Below are 15,099 nucleotides of genomic sequence, written 5' to 3'. Positions count from 1 at the left end.
AACCGGAGATTTTCTAGCTTGAGGGTGGTGGTGCTAACCACTGGGCCACTGTGGAAACAATCTATTCAATTAATTTGCTCTTCTTGTCTGGCACAGCAGACCACTGAGCTCTTCCACATTCAGTGTCATTATGTTCATTATGGCAGCTGAGGTGATAGTTGTTTTGTTTTCACATCATCTCTAACCAGCAATTGTGTGATTCCAGTGGGAACCGGTGCAGTATTTCAACAACAAGATCATCTGTGACCTGGTGGAGGAGAAGTTCAAAGGCATCATCTCCATTCTGGTGAGGAGACATGCTGCACTGAGGACCCATTTCGAATGAAAACAGAGTTCATCTATAATTGTGTTTACTCTGGAAGATGATCTCTGCCAAAATATTTGAAGAACTTACAGCAACATCAACAGATGTATTAAAGGAATAGTTCCACATTTTGGGAGGTTGCCCCACAAGTAGTAGAGACTCCAGAGAGTCACTGCACCTGACCAAGAAATAGCCCAGCACAAAACACTGAACAACCACAACTTAGTTTATACAGTTTTAGTGCAGAACAAACATCAACTAAACATCTCCTGGTTCCAGCTTCATATTTAGTCTGCAGACATGAGAGTGACCTCATCCATGCCTCCTCAATAAGGACATCGATTTGATCTCAGGCATATGTGATTATATATTGTATATTTTCAAACCTGAAATAAGGCAGAGGAGGGATTTCCTACGTTTGTGTCCTGAGTCCTCTGATCTTCCAGCATGTAGATAAAACACAACACACTCGCTGCTGCACTAAAATAACTTAAGGCAATTCAGATGTCTCCAAATGAATTCTGACATAGACTTATGGGTTCTCTGAGGACACTGCTTAGAAAGATTTTAATGAAAATCCAATCAGAAGCTATAAAATTGAAAGGGAGGAGATAGTAGTCTGGGGGTTATAGTCCTCCTAACCTCTGTTAAAACCACTCCTTTAGTTGGCTAATAAGCCACAGAAATTCTCATAATATTGAACTAGTCCTTTACTGCTTAGCCATCGTATAACTATGTAATTGTTTTGTAGGCACAGTCTTTAAAATAGTTTCTCCCTTTTGTGAGATACTGACTGCCTGCTGCTCTTTCTACCTCTGACAGGATGAGGAATGTCTGAGGCCTGGAGATGCCAGTGATTTCACCTTCCTGGAGAAGCTGGAGGACACTGTTGGAGGACACCCTCACTTTGTCACGTTAGTCGGCTACCCACTCTTAGTTTCTGCAACTTTGGTCTCACAGTGAACAGAACTGTTTGCTCTGGTACCAGACTGTGAGCTTTTGGATTTGTGTCTATTGCATTTCCTGATAAATCCATGCTCTGTCTGTGTGTTTTTCTGCAGTCACAAACTGGCTGATGGAAAGACCCGGAAGGTAATGGGCCGTGAAGAATTCAGACTGCTACATTACGCTGGAGAGGTCAACTACAATGTCAACGGTGTGTGTGTGTGTTTGTGTGTATGTGTGCGCGCTGCTGTAAACGTTATCAAAATAGTGGTCCCCTTTATGTAGCTGGAAACAAACAGGTGAAGCATAGCAGCCAAGGCTGTGTGGCCTTGTGTCCTTGGATGTTAGGTGCTGTGGTGAATTTGGCATAGAGGTCAGCATGCCAAACTACTCTCCAGTACTGAAAACCAATACTGTTTTCTACATGTAACCTGTTTTCATACCCAAACAACTTAATTGTACAGCATTCAGCCACAACATTATAACCACTGACAGCTGAAGCGAACAGCATCAGTATCTCGGTTCTGTGGGGCCTGCCAGTGGGTTTGATGCATCAGAAACTAAACACTCGATATATTCAAGTTGATGTGTTAGAAGCAGGAGAAATTGATAGCATTAGAATCTAGGTGATTTTGACAAATTCAAATTGAGACGAAATGACGGGTCAGAGCATCTCCAAAACCTCAAGTGTATGCAGTTTTCTGAAGAAGGGAACCCAGTGAACCAGCGCCAGGGTCATGGGGCCCAATCATCACTGATGTTGTGGTTGGAGTGAGGGCTGTGGTCTGATCCCACAGAAGAACTACTTTAGCACAGATTGCTGAAGACCTTAAAGCTGCTATAATAGAATGACATCAGAACACAAAAAACATCACATCACCTCTGTCCACTGGAAGAGCACCTACAGTGGACACATGAGATGGCAGCAAGATGCACTAGAGAAAGAAGCAAGCTGATGCTGAGAGCAATGTTCTGCTGGGAAACCATTGATCTTCATACACCCCTTCATGGCAGCAGTATTTCCTGATGGCAGTCACCTCTCGGCAAGATAATGCTTCCTACCACACTGCAAATACTGTTCAGGAACGATGTAAGGAACCTGATAAAGAGCTGAAGATGTTGACTTGGACTCTGTAAAATTCTGTAGAAATGGCTGGGATAAAAAGTCAGACTCCTTCAGTCTCCACCTCACAAATTCCAGGACTTAAAGGATCTGCTGCCTACTGTGCGTCTGATACCACAAGACACCTTTTAAAGTCTGTGGCATCCAGGCCTCAGTGGGTCTGACCTGCAGAATATTAGGTGGTTTAACGTTGGGGCTGATCTGTCTATTGTTTCATCACAGTATGAAGGGTGTTGCTGTAATTTTCCCAGTAAAATTCAGTATTCAAATAATGGCCAGCACAAATAAACAAAAGCTTGCTGCTGAAAAAGAGAAAGTAAAAGCACTGTGAGGAGAGTTAGTTTTCCTTTAATACTTCACATGATGAATCCAGTCCAAATCATTAGTAATATGCTGTTTCTCTTAGTCCAGACAGCTATTCTGAGTCACAGACTACATTATTGTGTCAGATTGCAGGCTATAAAAAAGCCCCATTCGTGACTAGCCCATACACTGTGTAGTACTTGGTGTATCTCAGTAGTATTTATTACTTATGTATCAGAGTAGCAGCTCAATCCTGCTCTGTTTAATCCGAAGAAAGTTTACCAGCCAGATTGATTGTCCATAACAGAATTACGATTACGTCATACTGGTTAGTGTTCATCTTAAAGGGCCACTGTGCTTTAATGTTAAAAAGTATGTACATACCATAAGCATCTGAACAAAAGTGAAACTCCAGTCTGATCTCTGATTGTTTTTCATTATTTTCGTTATTAAATTAATAGCATGAATTCTGACCAAAATATGATAAAATACACTTAAGGAAATAAAATCCTGTCTCGAACATAAACCTGTGTCTCCAAAAGATGCAAAGAAATTTACAGGAAGGCTGACTCAGGACCTGTTACGACTGTTTATGTAATGACTTTTTGACTACATTAAATGAACACATTCGACAGTGGGATCAGACTTTACTGGTTATAGCTGGTATGAGGTGATATTGTGGGGTTCTGTATTTGTCACATGAATCAAAAATAAAACTCCGTCTTCTGTCTTTCAGGATTTTTGGACAAGAACAACGACCTGCTCTTCAGGAACTTAAAAGAGGTGAGGCTGAATTGAGGTGAAATGGGAGGAGAATGAATTGTGAGCCGTCACTTTGTAATGGAAGTTCGGGGGTTAAAGATGTCCTGTATGTGTCCTGTATGTGTCCTCAGGTCATGGTTATGTCTGAGAACAATATCCTGACACAGTGCTTTGACAGAGAGGAGCTGAGTGATAAGAAACGTCCGGACACGGTGAGACACCTCACTGTGTTTGTGCTCTCTGCTGGTTTTCCACACTCTTATAAATCTTACTGTCATGCATCCCGGCATGTTTTCCCACAGCAAAACAAACAGTGGTGTGTTTCCCCTCTCCTGTGTTGAGTGGGCGGTCTGATGGGGATTCTCTGCGGCTGCCCACTCACTGAGGAATGCCCTGACACTTGTATGCCCTGCACACACTCTCACATAGGCTACTGTCACAGGCTGGCAAGTCAGAGTCCTAGTCGTCCACACTGGGCCCAGTGTTCAGGCTCTGCTGGGCTGCCTGTCACATCAGCCACCCCTCTGCTTACGTAGCTCTTCTTAGGTCATCATCTCTGTCTGAGGGCTTCAGTTTGCATCCCTACGCTCCTCACCTCCTCAGTTTCTACGCTCTTTTAAGACCACTTACTGACTAGCAGCCTTTTCCCCTCCTCTTACCTTCATCTCTCCATCCCTTCCTCATCAGCTTTCATCTATCTTTTGCCTGCCTGTTTGTGTCTGCCCTTCCAGGCAGCCACCCAGTTCAAAGCCAGTCTGGCGAAACTCATGGAGATCCTCATGTCTAAGGAGCCGTCGTACGTTCGCTGCATCAAGCCCAATGACTCCAAGCAAGCAGGTATGGAATTAAGTTTTGTTTTGTTGGTTGAGATGAATACTTACATACTGTCAGATGAGATATTCAAATCAAAAACACCTCAATTCAGGAACTAAAAACATCTCATCTCAACACAACAGCTGCTGTGACTAGTGTGTCGATTTACATTGCAAATAAACCTTATTTTAGTACTTAACCGCATGATTTCCAACTTTTTGAACGTCCTGGAGTATCAAAATGTCACCTCAGTATCCTTGTACAGGAGAGAAATCCAGCAGTGTTTCTTTTTGAAGAAGTTATCAGAACACAACTGTAACTTTCTGTAACTTTTCCAAAAAAAAATTTAAAAATGCACGGACTAACATAATTCTGTAAAAGTAACTGAACTGGACATTTGCAGAGAAGTGGTGCTTTTGTTGGAGTGATAATTGGAGAAACTGCAACTTTGCTGTTTTGTTTTAGTGTCCAAGTGTGACATTTAACCCTTAGAGTCTCAAACTCACAAACTCACCCTTCTTGTAAGTTGAATTGGTCTTCAAGTATTTATTGTACCTAGTTGTGGTGAATATCAAATAAAATCACTCCACTGGACCTTTACATCAAATTACTTGTCTGTGCAATAACGAGTCGACGAGAAAATTGATTTTGCTCTTATCTCAAATGTAATCATAAATACAGACTGTATGTAGTGAAGTAATAATGTTATGAAGACAGATCAAACTAAAGCAAAGTACTATCTTTACTAATGTCTTAGCCCCTTTTCACACTCTTGCTTTTCTATCTTGAGGTTGTTTCATACTGTAGGCCAGCAGTATATCAAAATAAAAAGCAGAATGCATCCAATCTAGTGATACCAGTAGTTTTGTCAGTGACACAAAATGTAACCCAGTCATGAATTATAGCAGACTTTCACATTTCTTCCAAAATGCTGTAATTCTGAAATTACATTGCAGTTTGTGTGTAAAATAAGCACAAAATAATAGATTTGAAAGTTGTGATAAAAGACAAGCGCAGGTCTCTTATGGGACAGAAAGGGGGCCCCTTATTTGGAGGCCTGATTTACCATCTCTGCACATACTATATGGGAACACCCCAGTTATTACGGTAATGACATTTATTTCTGTTACTAAGCACAGATTTCTCCCAATTTCTAAGTAATACAGTGTCCCAACATCGTGGTTCTCATATTGTCAGATTCCAGATAGTCTCCCCTACACAGCTGTGAATAGATACCTCTTCTGCTGGGATATATGTTTAAAACATAACAGTTTCACCATATGAATTGTGTTATTTCCCACATATAAAGGCTTATATAAAATGTGAAAATATAGATGAAGATGATGAAGGTTCTGGAAAACCTAAAAAGCAAGGTACAGCATGTATAACTAGTCCTGGCTTATAGTGACCAATATAGAAGCTTGAAAGTCAATGTTGTGAAATCACCCTGAAAATAGATTAGGGTTCAATTCAGAAAGTCAACTCATGAAAGCGTCTGCTGAAAATTTCACATTATAGAAATGTGTGTTTTCAGAATTAAATAACTGAGTGCTACATATTCAATGGTATTTTAACTTTAAAGTAATGTGCAGATTGTAACTTTTACAGTTGATTCAGAGTCTTCTGGTTGTTTGCGTCTGTCTGCTGGTAGTTTTCAAAGGATTCCTGCCACATTTATGTAGGAGTTCCTGTAAACACAGCAGAAGCAGCTTAGCAGCTCATCAAGCTAATACAGTATTTTTTCCCCACAAACATCATGCTAATCCTGAGCTTTCACTAATTCCAACCCAAACAGTTTGTTTTCTGCTGCATCAGAAGCCACAGTGTAGCTCACCGTGTGGTCGTCAGTATATCGGGCCGGCCTTTGTTTCCCTCCACAGTCGACCTTTTGTTGGTTTCACACTGTTTCTCTGTCCTCTGTCACTCCTACTCCTGCTGCTTTGCATTTACTGGTTCTCTCTGGTTCATTTTGCCCAGCAGGCTTTAACATTTTTCCTCAGTGCGAGTTGACCCCACTCTCCCTCTCCTCCCCGTCCCAGGTCGATTTGACGAAGTGCTGATCCGTCACCAGGTCAAGTATCTGGGACTGATGGAGAATCTGAGGGTGAGGAGAGCCGGCTTTGCCTACAGACGTCGCTACGAGGTCTTCCTGCAGAGGTGATCGGGCACTTTTTCTTTGCTTTTTTACCAACGAGGTGCAAACTCAGGTCAACACTAATTGTACCAACACTCGTCACAGCTGACATCACATGTATGATATATATTGACATTCTTGTGTTATAGTACACAACCTGTAAACACCCACAGGTACATCAAGCTAAAACAAAACAATCTAATACAACAGTCGCACCTTCATCAAGGCTATACTGTACAGGTTTTATGTTATATTTGGAATGAAGTCTGCCGTTTTTGATATATATGGGGTGGACAAATACTAGAAATAGACATTAGCTGGACTAAATACAATGTGGTAACTGAGTGTACATTATTAATTTAGTACAACTGTCCATACTAGTACTGCTAAGAGATACACAAGATGACTCGATGCAGAGTTTTTAATTCAGTTCAAAAACAATCCACTGCAAACCACAGAAACCACAAACCAATCAGAAACCTTTCAGAAATAGTGTTGTAGTAGTCAGAGACTAAAACCCAGAGTCCAGTCACTTTTGATTATTAATATGTAAAACTGAACTGAGAAAGTTCAGAGTAATGGTTGGAGTTATAACTAACTGAAGCACATTTGCCTTTGACAGAGGATTTATTTGGGCTGATTAACAGATTTAACAGAATTGCAGCATAACAATGAAATATTCCTTTGATCTCAGCATGATTGAAACCACACAATCTGGAGTACATGCTGTAGTGATAATATTATTCCTCCAGGTGCAACAAGATTTAGTGACTCATCATTATGTAATGGAATAGTCTCTGGTTAAATCTTAAGACATTTCCCGTCCTGTACAGATGTCCTTACCAAGACACTAACTCCTACTAGCTCATCCGTTGCTCTCAATAAGACTGTCAAGTGTATTTATAGGGTGAAAATCTTCAAAATAGAAATAGTAAAAATGCCCGTCACAGTTTCTCAAACCCCACAAAGACTTCATAAAATCCTTTATTTTGTCTTAGCAACAGACCAAATTCTAAAGATATTCCAGCTACTCACATTCAGCAGTGAAAAGTAGTAAATTTAAACTCATCAGAGGCTGGAACAAGGGAAAAAAGACTTAACACAATCAAATATGGGTATATTTTATCTATTGATCAGTGATTTGGCTCTCAGATGTCCCAGGACTCTATCAACAAGCTTAGCATATACACTGATGTTGGTACAGAACCTCCCTCAGGCTCATCACTGTAGTGTAGCAGTGGTGGAGACCAGAGACTTTCAGCTAGAGGATTCTGTTTTCAACCTTCAGGGGTTATTGCTAGTGTTTATTTGTGTTTATTAACTTTGTTTCTGGCCTCTTGTCTGTTTAGGTACAAGTCCCTGTGTCCAGACACGTGGCCTAACTGGCAGGGGAAGCTGGCAGATGGAGTGTCCACACTGGTCAAACATCTGGGATACAAGCCTGAAGAGTACAAACTGGGCAGGTCAGCAGCACACTTATGTGTCAGATGAAGATATAAAAATGTACATTTTCATGAATCAGATAGACGTCTCAGAGCAGATGCTTTTGTAGAAATGTAAGAGGTACGGTTCTACTTAGTTCCTTCTCTATTTTTTAAATTCATTTGTTGTCATTTATGATGTTTAAAAATCCTTCTTTTGCTTTTTTTGGACTGATATTCACGCAGCTGTTTTTTGCTGATTTTTAATGTTGCATCAAGTGCATTTGATTGAATATGTTTTGCTTTTTAATCCTATAGATCCAAAATCTTTATCCGTTTCCCAAAGACTTTGTTTGCCACCGAGGATGCACTGGAGACCAGGAAACATAGTCTTGGTAAGAGTCAATAACATGACAGATTGTTTGTGCCTTGTGTATTCAGGAAATTTTGTGCTGCAGATTTGACCTGTTGTCTCTTTGTTGCCACACAGCCACCAAGCTACAGGCAGGATGGAAAGGCTACAGCCAAAAGTCCAAATACCAAAAACTCAGAACCTCAGGTGAGGGAGCTGACACTGTGTCTTATCCATGACTTGTGTTTAAAACAAACTACAGAAGTTTATTTGTTGGTTTAAAGGTATGTGTTAAGTGTATTTTGTTTGCCGTCCCTTGCAGCTATTGCGGTCCAGGCGTGGTGGAGGGGGATCCTGGCTAAGAGGAGGGCCCAGCGCAGACGGCAGGCTGCCAACACTATACGCAGGTACACACCATACAAGAGCCGGCCAGCAGATGGCACAATACACTGCTTACTGAGAAAGCAAGTGTGTGTAAACATCAGCTAGTAAAATGCTAAGGACAGAAATCTGGGTTTCATATTTCATGGTTGTCTACATTTCATAGACACCAGCTTTAATTTAGTTTTTCAGACGTCATATTTTATTCAGAAGACTGTATGACAATCAGCTTTGTGTTGTTACAGGACAGATAACTTGTGTGAAGATAATGTAAACCTTTCAAAACCCTTATTTTATTCCTGCTCCTCTGTCATCCTCAGGTTTGTCAAAGGCTTCATCTACCGCCACAAGGAGCGCTGTCCAGAGAACGAGTATTTCCTGGATTACGTGCGCTACTCCTTCCTCATGAACCTGCGCAGAAACCTGCCCAAGAATGTTCTGGACAAGAGCTGGCCGACTCCTCCAGCTGCTCTCAAAGAGGTGGGAATTTAAACTTGATCAGGTACTGTTAAAGCTTTTAAGCTTTAGCCTTTGTCAGACAGTCATATATTAAACCTGATATTTTCTGTTAATATTCACTTACATTTTTACTTTATTAGGACACTGTAACTCGCAGATGTAAATAATTTGTATTATTATGTCATATCATTTTGTTCACACCTGAATTCATGAAGCAAAAATTCAGTGGTTGATTTACTCACACTTCCAGTGAGGGGTCTCATATACATCAATCAGGTATAACATTATGTTGGTTTCCTTTATGCTGCTAAAACTCCTCTGATCCAGTGGGGCATGGACGCAGAACCTCTGCGGATGGCTCCAGTGAATTCTGTGGGTTGTGGGTTGCAGGGTGGGAAGTACCTAGATCAGGCTGATCCTGAGACATCCCTAGTTGCTCATTAAGATTCGAATCTGGGGAGTGTGGAACCCGGGTGAACATCTTAACTCTGTCGTGTTCCTGGGCCACTAATGAACAGTTTTTGGGGTGTGTTGGGGTGCATTGTCCTGCTGAGGATGGAAACTGGCATCAAGGACTGCTGTTGCCATGGGGTTTGGGGGGTTGCTTGACCTGCAATGTTTAGGTAGGTGGTACATGTCAAACATCCACATGAATGTCAGGACTCAAGGTTTCCCAGCAGAACGTTGCGTTATAACAAGATGATCGATGTTATTCACTTCACCTGTCAGTGGTCAGAATGTTGTGGCTGATCAGTTTATAACTACTGAAAATTGAAGATGTTCAGCCAGCAGACATGTTCTGACAAAATCTCTGTGTGTCTGTAGGCATCAGAGCATTTGCGCAAGCTGTGCATGCAGAACATGGTGTGGAGTTACTGCAAGAAGATCAGTCCTGAGTGGAAACATCAGGTAAAATCATCCCATCACCAGTCAAGACATGCTCTTTGTAATCTGACTGTCAGTTTTTTTCTTCCTGCATTTTTTTCACTGTCATCAAACCTGTTTGATAGATGGAGCAGAAAATGATCGCCAGCGAGCTCTTCAAGGACAAGAAGGACAACTACCCACAGAGCGTGCCCAAACTGTTTGTCAGCACGAGGCTTAGTAAGACTCCAGCATTTTTCCTGATGCAATCGATCAGCTCCATGCTTCATACTGTACACGTTAAAACAAATCAACATGTTTGTTTGCTCAGATGGTGAGGATATCAACCCCAAGGTGCTGCAGGCTCTGGGCAGCGAGAAGATGAAGGTTTGTAAACCTCTGAGCAAAATCCATTTGAAATGTTATCTGTAAGTTCACCATGAGCGGCGTGCTGACCTTCATCCCCTCTGATTGCAGTATGCAGTGCCAGTCACCAAGTATGACAGGAAAGGTTACAAGCCTCGGCCCCGCCAGCTGCTGCTCACTGGTAGCAGTGCCATCATCGCAGAGGAAGGCAAACTCAAGCAGCGCATCGATTATGGAGCCCTGAAAGGTCAGAGGCCAACGGAAAAGTTATTTCCTTGGGTAGTGACGGTGGTGGAGTTGCCATCCATTACCGACTCACTTCTAGCTGCCAGTCATCACAGTACTTGTAGTGCTGGTTGTCATTACACCAAAACAATCACCAAAGTTCATTTTAGTTTAAATGTGAAAAATCTACTGTTTTGTTCCATGGAAATGATCAGCTGAATGCAGTAAAGGTGAAACAGGTTTTCCCTGTTTTGCCACTTAAGGTCAGCTTCCTCAATATGTTTTCTTTTCATGTGAGGTAGTTAGAGCCTCGGCTAGCTAATCTGCTGATGCTAGGATCATTGTAGATATTTTACTGGTGTCTCCTGTAACGTGATGGCTGTAGTCCATCTAGAAGTGCTCTGCTAAATCACCATACTCATGTCATTTGAACTGTCTGTTCCCCCTGCAGGCATCTCAGTCAGCTCTCTCAGTGATGGCTTGTTTGTCCTGCATGTGCCCAGTGATGACAACAAACAGAAGGTGAAGCCAAGATCATGGAACTGCTTTGCAGCTGCAGGATCACGCAAGATCACGTGTAGTATTTTTTGTAAACGTGTGAGTTTTCACTGTGTGATGTGTCCTTCCAGGGAGACGTGGTTCTGCAGAGCGACCATGTGATCGAGACCTTGACCAAGATTGCCATCTGTGCCGAGAAAATCAACAACATCAACATCAACCAGGGCAGGTGAGAAGCAGAGCACTGACACAGAAAACACCTAGAGCACCCAGAGATCCTTGCTTGTGTTGAGTCTACTCTCAGATGTATGCACTGTAGTTTGGCACGTTTTATGTATGTAGGTGCTTAAAATATGCCAACAGATTCAACAGTGAAAATACATCTTCTTCACACTGTACCCCAAAGCTGTGAAAAGTCTTCACTTATAGCCTTTAATTCACGTAACCTGAATCACCCTGAAGTGTAGAGAGCACATGGATGGAGGAGCTCCAGCAGCATCTTTACTCAGTCACCTGCTTTAAGAACTGAAATAAATGTAACCCAGTCTAACAGCCCCTCTGTTGCCCCACAGTATAAAGTTTACAGTGGGTCAGGGGAAAGAGGGGATCATAGACTTCACGCCCGGATCAGAACTACTGGTGGCCAAGGCTAAGAACGGACACCTGTCTGTGGTGAGTGGACTCAATCTGTCAGCTGTGAGTCAGACTCTTCCTGTTGACCTCTGATGTGACATTTTCCTCTTGTGGGTTTCTTCCAGACGGCTCCCAGACTGAACTCCAGATGATGGCCACTCTGACCACACACACCAGGAGCTCCCAACCTCTCCCATCCTCCAATCACACAACCGCAGACCCGCTCTGCCTAAGCCAATCAGATGCCAGCTGTCACTACACCAGTGGCATGTGCTTCCAATGAAAAAAAAGAAAACAAATAAAAATCCAGCAAGACTAATTGATATATTTATGTTTATATATAATATTTTTGGGATTAATACTGTTGCTGTTTGAATATTCAGATTTTATATATGAGGCCAAGGAATAACAAATATTTTGGTGCATTTTTCTTGCACTGTGCTTGTTAATTGTGCTTTATTTGGGAACATGACCAAGAAAACAATGAGGGAAGAGTTGGAATAAGAGAGAAGAAGGGGACTGTTGTTGATCAAAGTCAGAGTTAGCTGTTGCCTATTGCCTCTTTCTTCCTGTTTACTTTATCTGCTTGATTCATAGACTTGATTGGCTTCCTGAGACTACTTTTCTAACCGGGGCAGATGGCATGTTATTGACGTGTAGAGGTGTTGAGATCAAGGCTGACAGTATGTAGGACCGCTGTTGAAAGGTTCAAGCATGAGGAAGAACAACTTTTTAATCATACAGTGATGCTTTGGTGCAAAGGAAACTCCTAGTGTCCGACTGTATCTCACCAAATCTGAATAAATAGTTGGATGTACTACTGAATATATTTCACAAATATTAATGTGTACAGATTTTGATTAGGAAGGACACTGATTGTGGGGAAATCACTACAACCTATGCAGCAAATGCTGCTAAAAAGATGATCTAAGTATGTGCGACATGGGTGAGGTAGAGGCAAAAGAAAGGTGAAGGGAAAGAAGAGAGAAAGCAGCAGTCATTTGCCTTGACGCCAGGTGCTTGTGCCTTTCTCCTTGACTAATTCATTCGTAACAGTTCAAGAGGTCTTGATTGATGTGTGAAAACCATGACACTCAAGAATGAGTCGAGTTCAGTGTAGATAGAAACCCGTCATCCTCTGACTGACTGTTGGACCAGCAGCAGCTGCATGTACAGCTCACTGCCCTCGTTCACGACCACAAAGGCCCAGAATCTCTCTACGTACTCGGCTACATCTTCTCTACGCTGCTGTTCTACACTCTAACTTAATCTTGTTTGCAAGTCACCTGTAGAGGCCGAGTTGTACTTGTTGGAGGTTGGCCTGACATGAATTTTGTTATCTATCCAAGTTTGTGTTGACCCTTCTGCATATGTGTCTGCACAGCTATTACGCTACAGGAGCAATAGTTCGCCAGTCATGTGTATGATCAGAGTACGTAGACACGACCTGCTGTGCATGAATGCAACAAGGTCTTCAGGCAGAATACCACGGATTACAAAAATAGTACAATGGCAACTCCATGTCTGTAGGTGTCACAGCTGTCTGTGTTCACGTCTACACTGTTGTATGGTCAAGGCTTTAGACCAGTGTCCTTGTCTGTGAGAATGCAAAAGGTTCATGTGACGTAAATTTCATCGTCTCCCTGAGTCCATGCAGAGCCCTTCCAAAAACTGTATCAGCACCGTGACTACGCTATAAGGGGCGATAGCACACATGTTCAGAACATGTGGATAGATGTATGTGTGGAAGAGTCCCCGAAGCAAGTCTGCTAGGGAGTTTAATAAGGCTTCAGTAGCTTCTGTCTAGCTGCGACTACGCATGACTAGTCTTAGACCAATATGAATTCACAGCAGTTTTTTTCTTAAAATATCTCTTAGTTTTTACCACCATACCCCTGTGCAAGACTGAGAGTCACACTTTAAAGCTCTATTCAATGCAGTAGCTAGTGCTCTTCACAACTGGGTTTAGCTAAAATGCTAGAGGAGACCAAAAGTAGTAGTTTTAGACCGAAGCTTGTAAGAGCTCTATGTTATATAGATGTTTCTTTTAACGGAAATAGTTTGACATTGTAGGTTGTCTAGCCAAGAGTCACATGAGAAGATTGGTGTCGGTGTCACGACTGTACGCTAAATATGAAGCTACACCACAGAGACAGCTAGCTTAGCTGAATGAGCAAGTTAGCTCTCTAACTTGCTCATTCAGCTAAGCTAAGCTAAGCTAGCCGTCAAATGGATTTAGCTGTGACTAAAGATTTTTTAAAATACAAAAACTACTTCTTACGTATTTTAAACATGTTATCCAAATGAAATGTAATCTCAAATGTGTTTCATGGTCCTGTGCAGCCTGTTGGAAGACTAGCTTTTTCCTTTTTACACTGAGCCTAGCTAACTGTTCTGTGGCTGACATTGAATTAACCCAGTTTCTCATTTCAATAAGAAGGCTTTCCAGGGTAGAAAATATTCTCTTATAGCTAAAGTATGTCATGTGACACTAAAATCTTTGATAAATCTGTACATAGAAGATGGATGTAGCCTGCGGGTCTGAAAAGTGATTCTATCGTGAAAGTGTCCTAAAACTGTATTTTTTCTAACAGCCAGCAGGGGGCGACTCCTGGTTGCAAAAAGGAAGTTTAGTTGCAATGAAGTTTGTTAGAAAAGCTCCACTTAGTTTATTCCCTCAGTGAGCATTATCTCAGTGAGTTTATGGGATGAATTTACTTCATGGTTGCTACATCCATCTTTTAGCTGCAATTTCATAGCAAAGTGGCTCTAGCTCTGGTGTCAGGCCTCCTACAGACCAGTCCTACATTAAACCTCTCTCTCTAACCCTAACTCTGCTTGAAGCCTGCAGGTGAGACCAAAGACTGGCGGAGAAAAAGTTGTGTTACCAAAAACCTTTGAGAGGAGCTCCAAAATGTTTCCAAGTTGTTGTTTCTTTTCCTGTTTGCCCGACATCACGTAGTGGCAGAACTTTCTCTCCGCATGGCTCTGGGTGGCGAGGCGGGTGCAATACACCGAGGCAGGACTGTGCTGCTGCACTTATTAGCCAAAGACCCTGTTGATTTTCTAGTGATTCTGTGTTGTATGATTAATATGATATTATTGTGTCAATGTTTATTTTGCAGGAGGGAGATGTATTTGTACAGTTTGTGTTCTGTGTTATAAAATGAGAGTTTCAAGCCAAGTGAGGTTTGATGATGTGAAACATTTGGGGAGAAAACGCTTTTAGTGTCGTTTGTTAACGCAAACTTGTTCATGTGCCTTTGTTGGATAGCAATACTGTGTGGGGAGAGAAATACCTCTTTGATTGTTAGTGTGTCCAAAGGTTTGCCCTCTCTGTGTATAAGCTTTATTCAAACCAAGTCCCATGTCTGTCTGTCGATTTACAGATGGACTCCTGTTATCAGTCCTGACTTACTGTATGCACCGAACCTATGTATAATTATGCCAACACACTAAAAATAAAACACCTAAGATTTGAAAAAAATAAATTTGAAAAGTAAATACAAACCTTCC

General features: G+C 41.8%; 1 protein-coding gene across 5 annotated transcripts in view; it reads left to right on the top strand.

Moving 5' to 3' along the window:
- Positions 1 to 11,878, top strand: part of LOC111562717 (unconventional myosin-Ic) — a 68,919-nt gene extending 57,041 nt beyond the window's left edge. For all 5 annotated transcript variants that reach the window (XM_023261397.3, XM_023261401.3, XM_023261398.3 and 2 more), the window contains 20 exons: positions 206 to 286; positions 1,127 to 1,218; positions 1,366 to 1,460; positions 3,412 to 3,458; positions 3,569 to 3,649; positions 4,169 to 4,274; positions 6,290 to 6,407; positions 7,734 to 7,847; positions 8,124 to 8,200; positions 8,296 to 8,364; positions 8,480 to 8,564; positions 8,859 to 9,018; positions 9,823 to 9,906; positions 10,008 to 10,101; positions 10,193 to 10,248; positions 10,339 to 10,474; positions 10,904 to 10,974; positions 11,082 to 11,179; positions 11,523 to 11,622; positions 11,709 to 11,878. In XM_023261397.3, the coding sequence (XP_023117165.2) occupies positions 206 to 286; positions 1,127 to 1,218; positions 1,366 to 1,460; positions 3,412 to 3,458; positions 3,569 to 3,649; positions 4,169 to 4,274; positions 6,290 to 6,407; positions 7,734 to 7,847; positions 8,124 to 8,200; positions 8,296 to 8,364; positions 8,480 to 8,564; positions 8,859 to 9,018; positions 9,823 to 9,906; positions 10,008 to 10,101; positions 10,193 to 10,248; positions 10,339 to 10,474; positions 10,904 to 10,974; positions 11,082 to 11,179; positions 11,523 to 11,622; positions 11,709 to 11,735 (1,791 nt within the window). In that variant the 3' untranslated portion in view covers positions 11,736 to 11,878. The remainder of the gene's footprint in view (positions 1 to 205; positions 287 to 1,126; positions 1,219 to 1,365; positions 1,461 to 3,411; positions 3,459 to 3,568; positions 3,650 to 4,168; positions 4,275 to 6,289; positions 6,408 to 7,733; positions 7,848 to 8,123; positions 8,201 to 8,295; positions 8,365 to 8,479; positions 8,565 to 8,858; positions 9,019 to 9,822; positions 9,907 to 10,007; positions 10,102 to 10,192; positions 10,249 to 10,338; positions 10,475 to 10,903; positions 10,975 to 11,081; positions 11,180 to 11,522; positions 11,623 to 11,708) is intronic.
- The last annotated feature ends 3,221 nt before the right edge of the window (positions 11,879 to 15,099 follow it).

This window comes from Amphiprion ocellaris, chromosome 7 (genome assembly GCF_022539595.1).
Source record: "Amphiprion ocellaris isolate individual 3 ecotype Okinawa chromosome 7, ASM2253959v1, whole genome shotgun sequence".
NCBI lineage: Eukaryota > Metazoa > Chordata > Actinopteri > Pomacentridae > Amphiprion > Amphiprion ocellaris.
The sequence above is the reverse complement of the archived record's forward strand: the minus strand, read 5'-3'. Positions and strand labels throughout refer to the sequence as shown.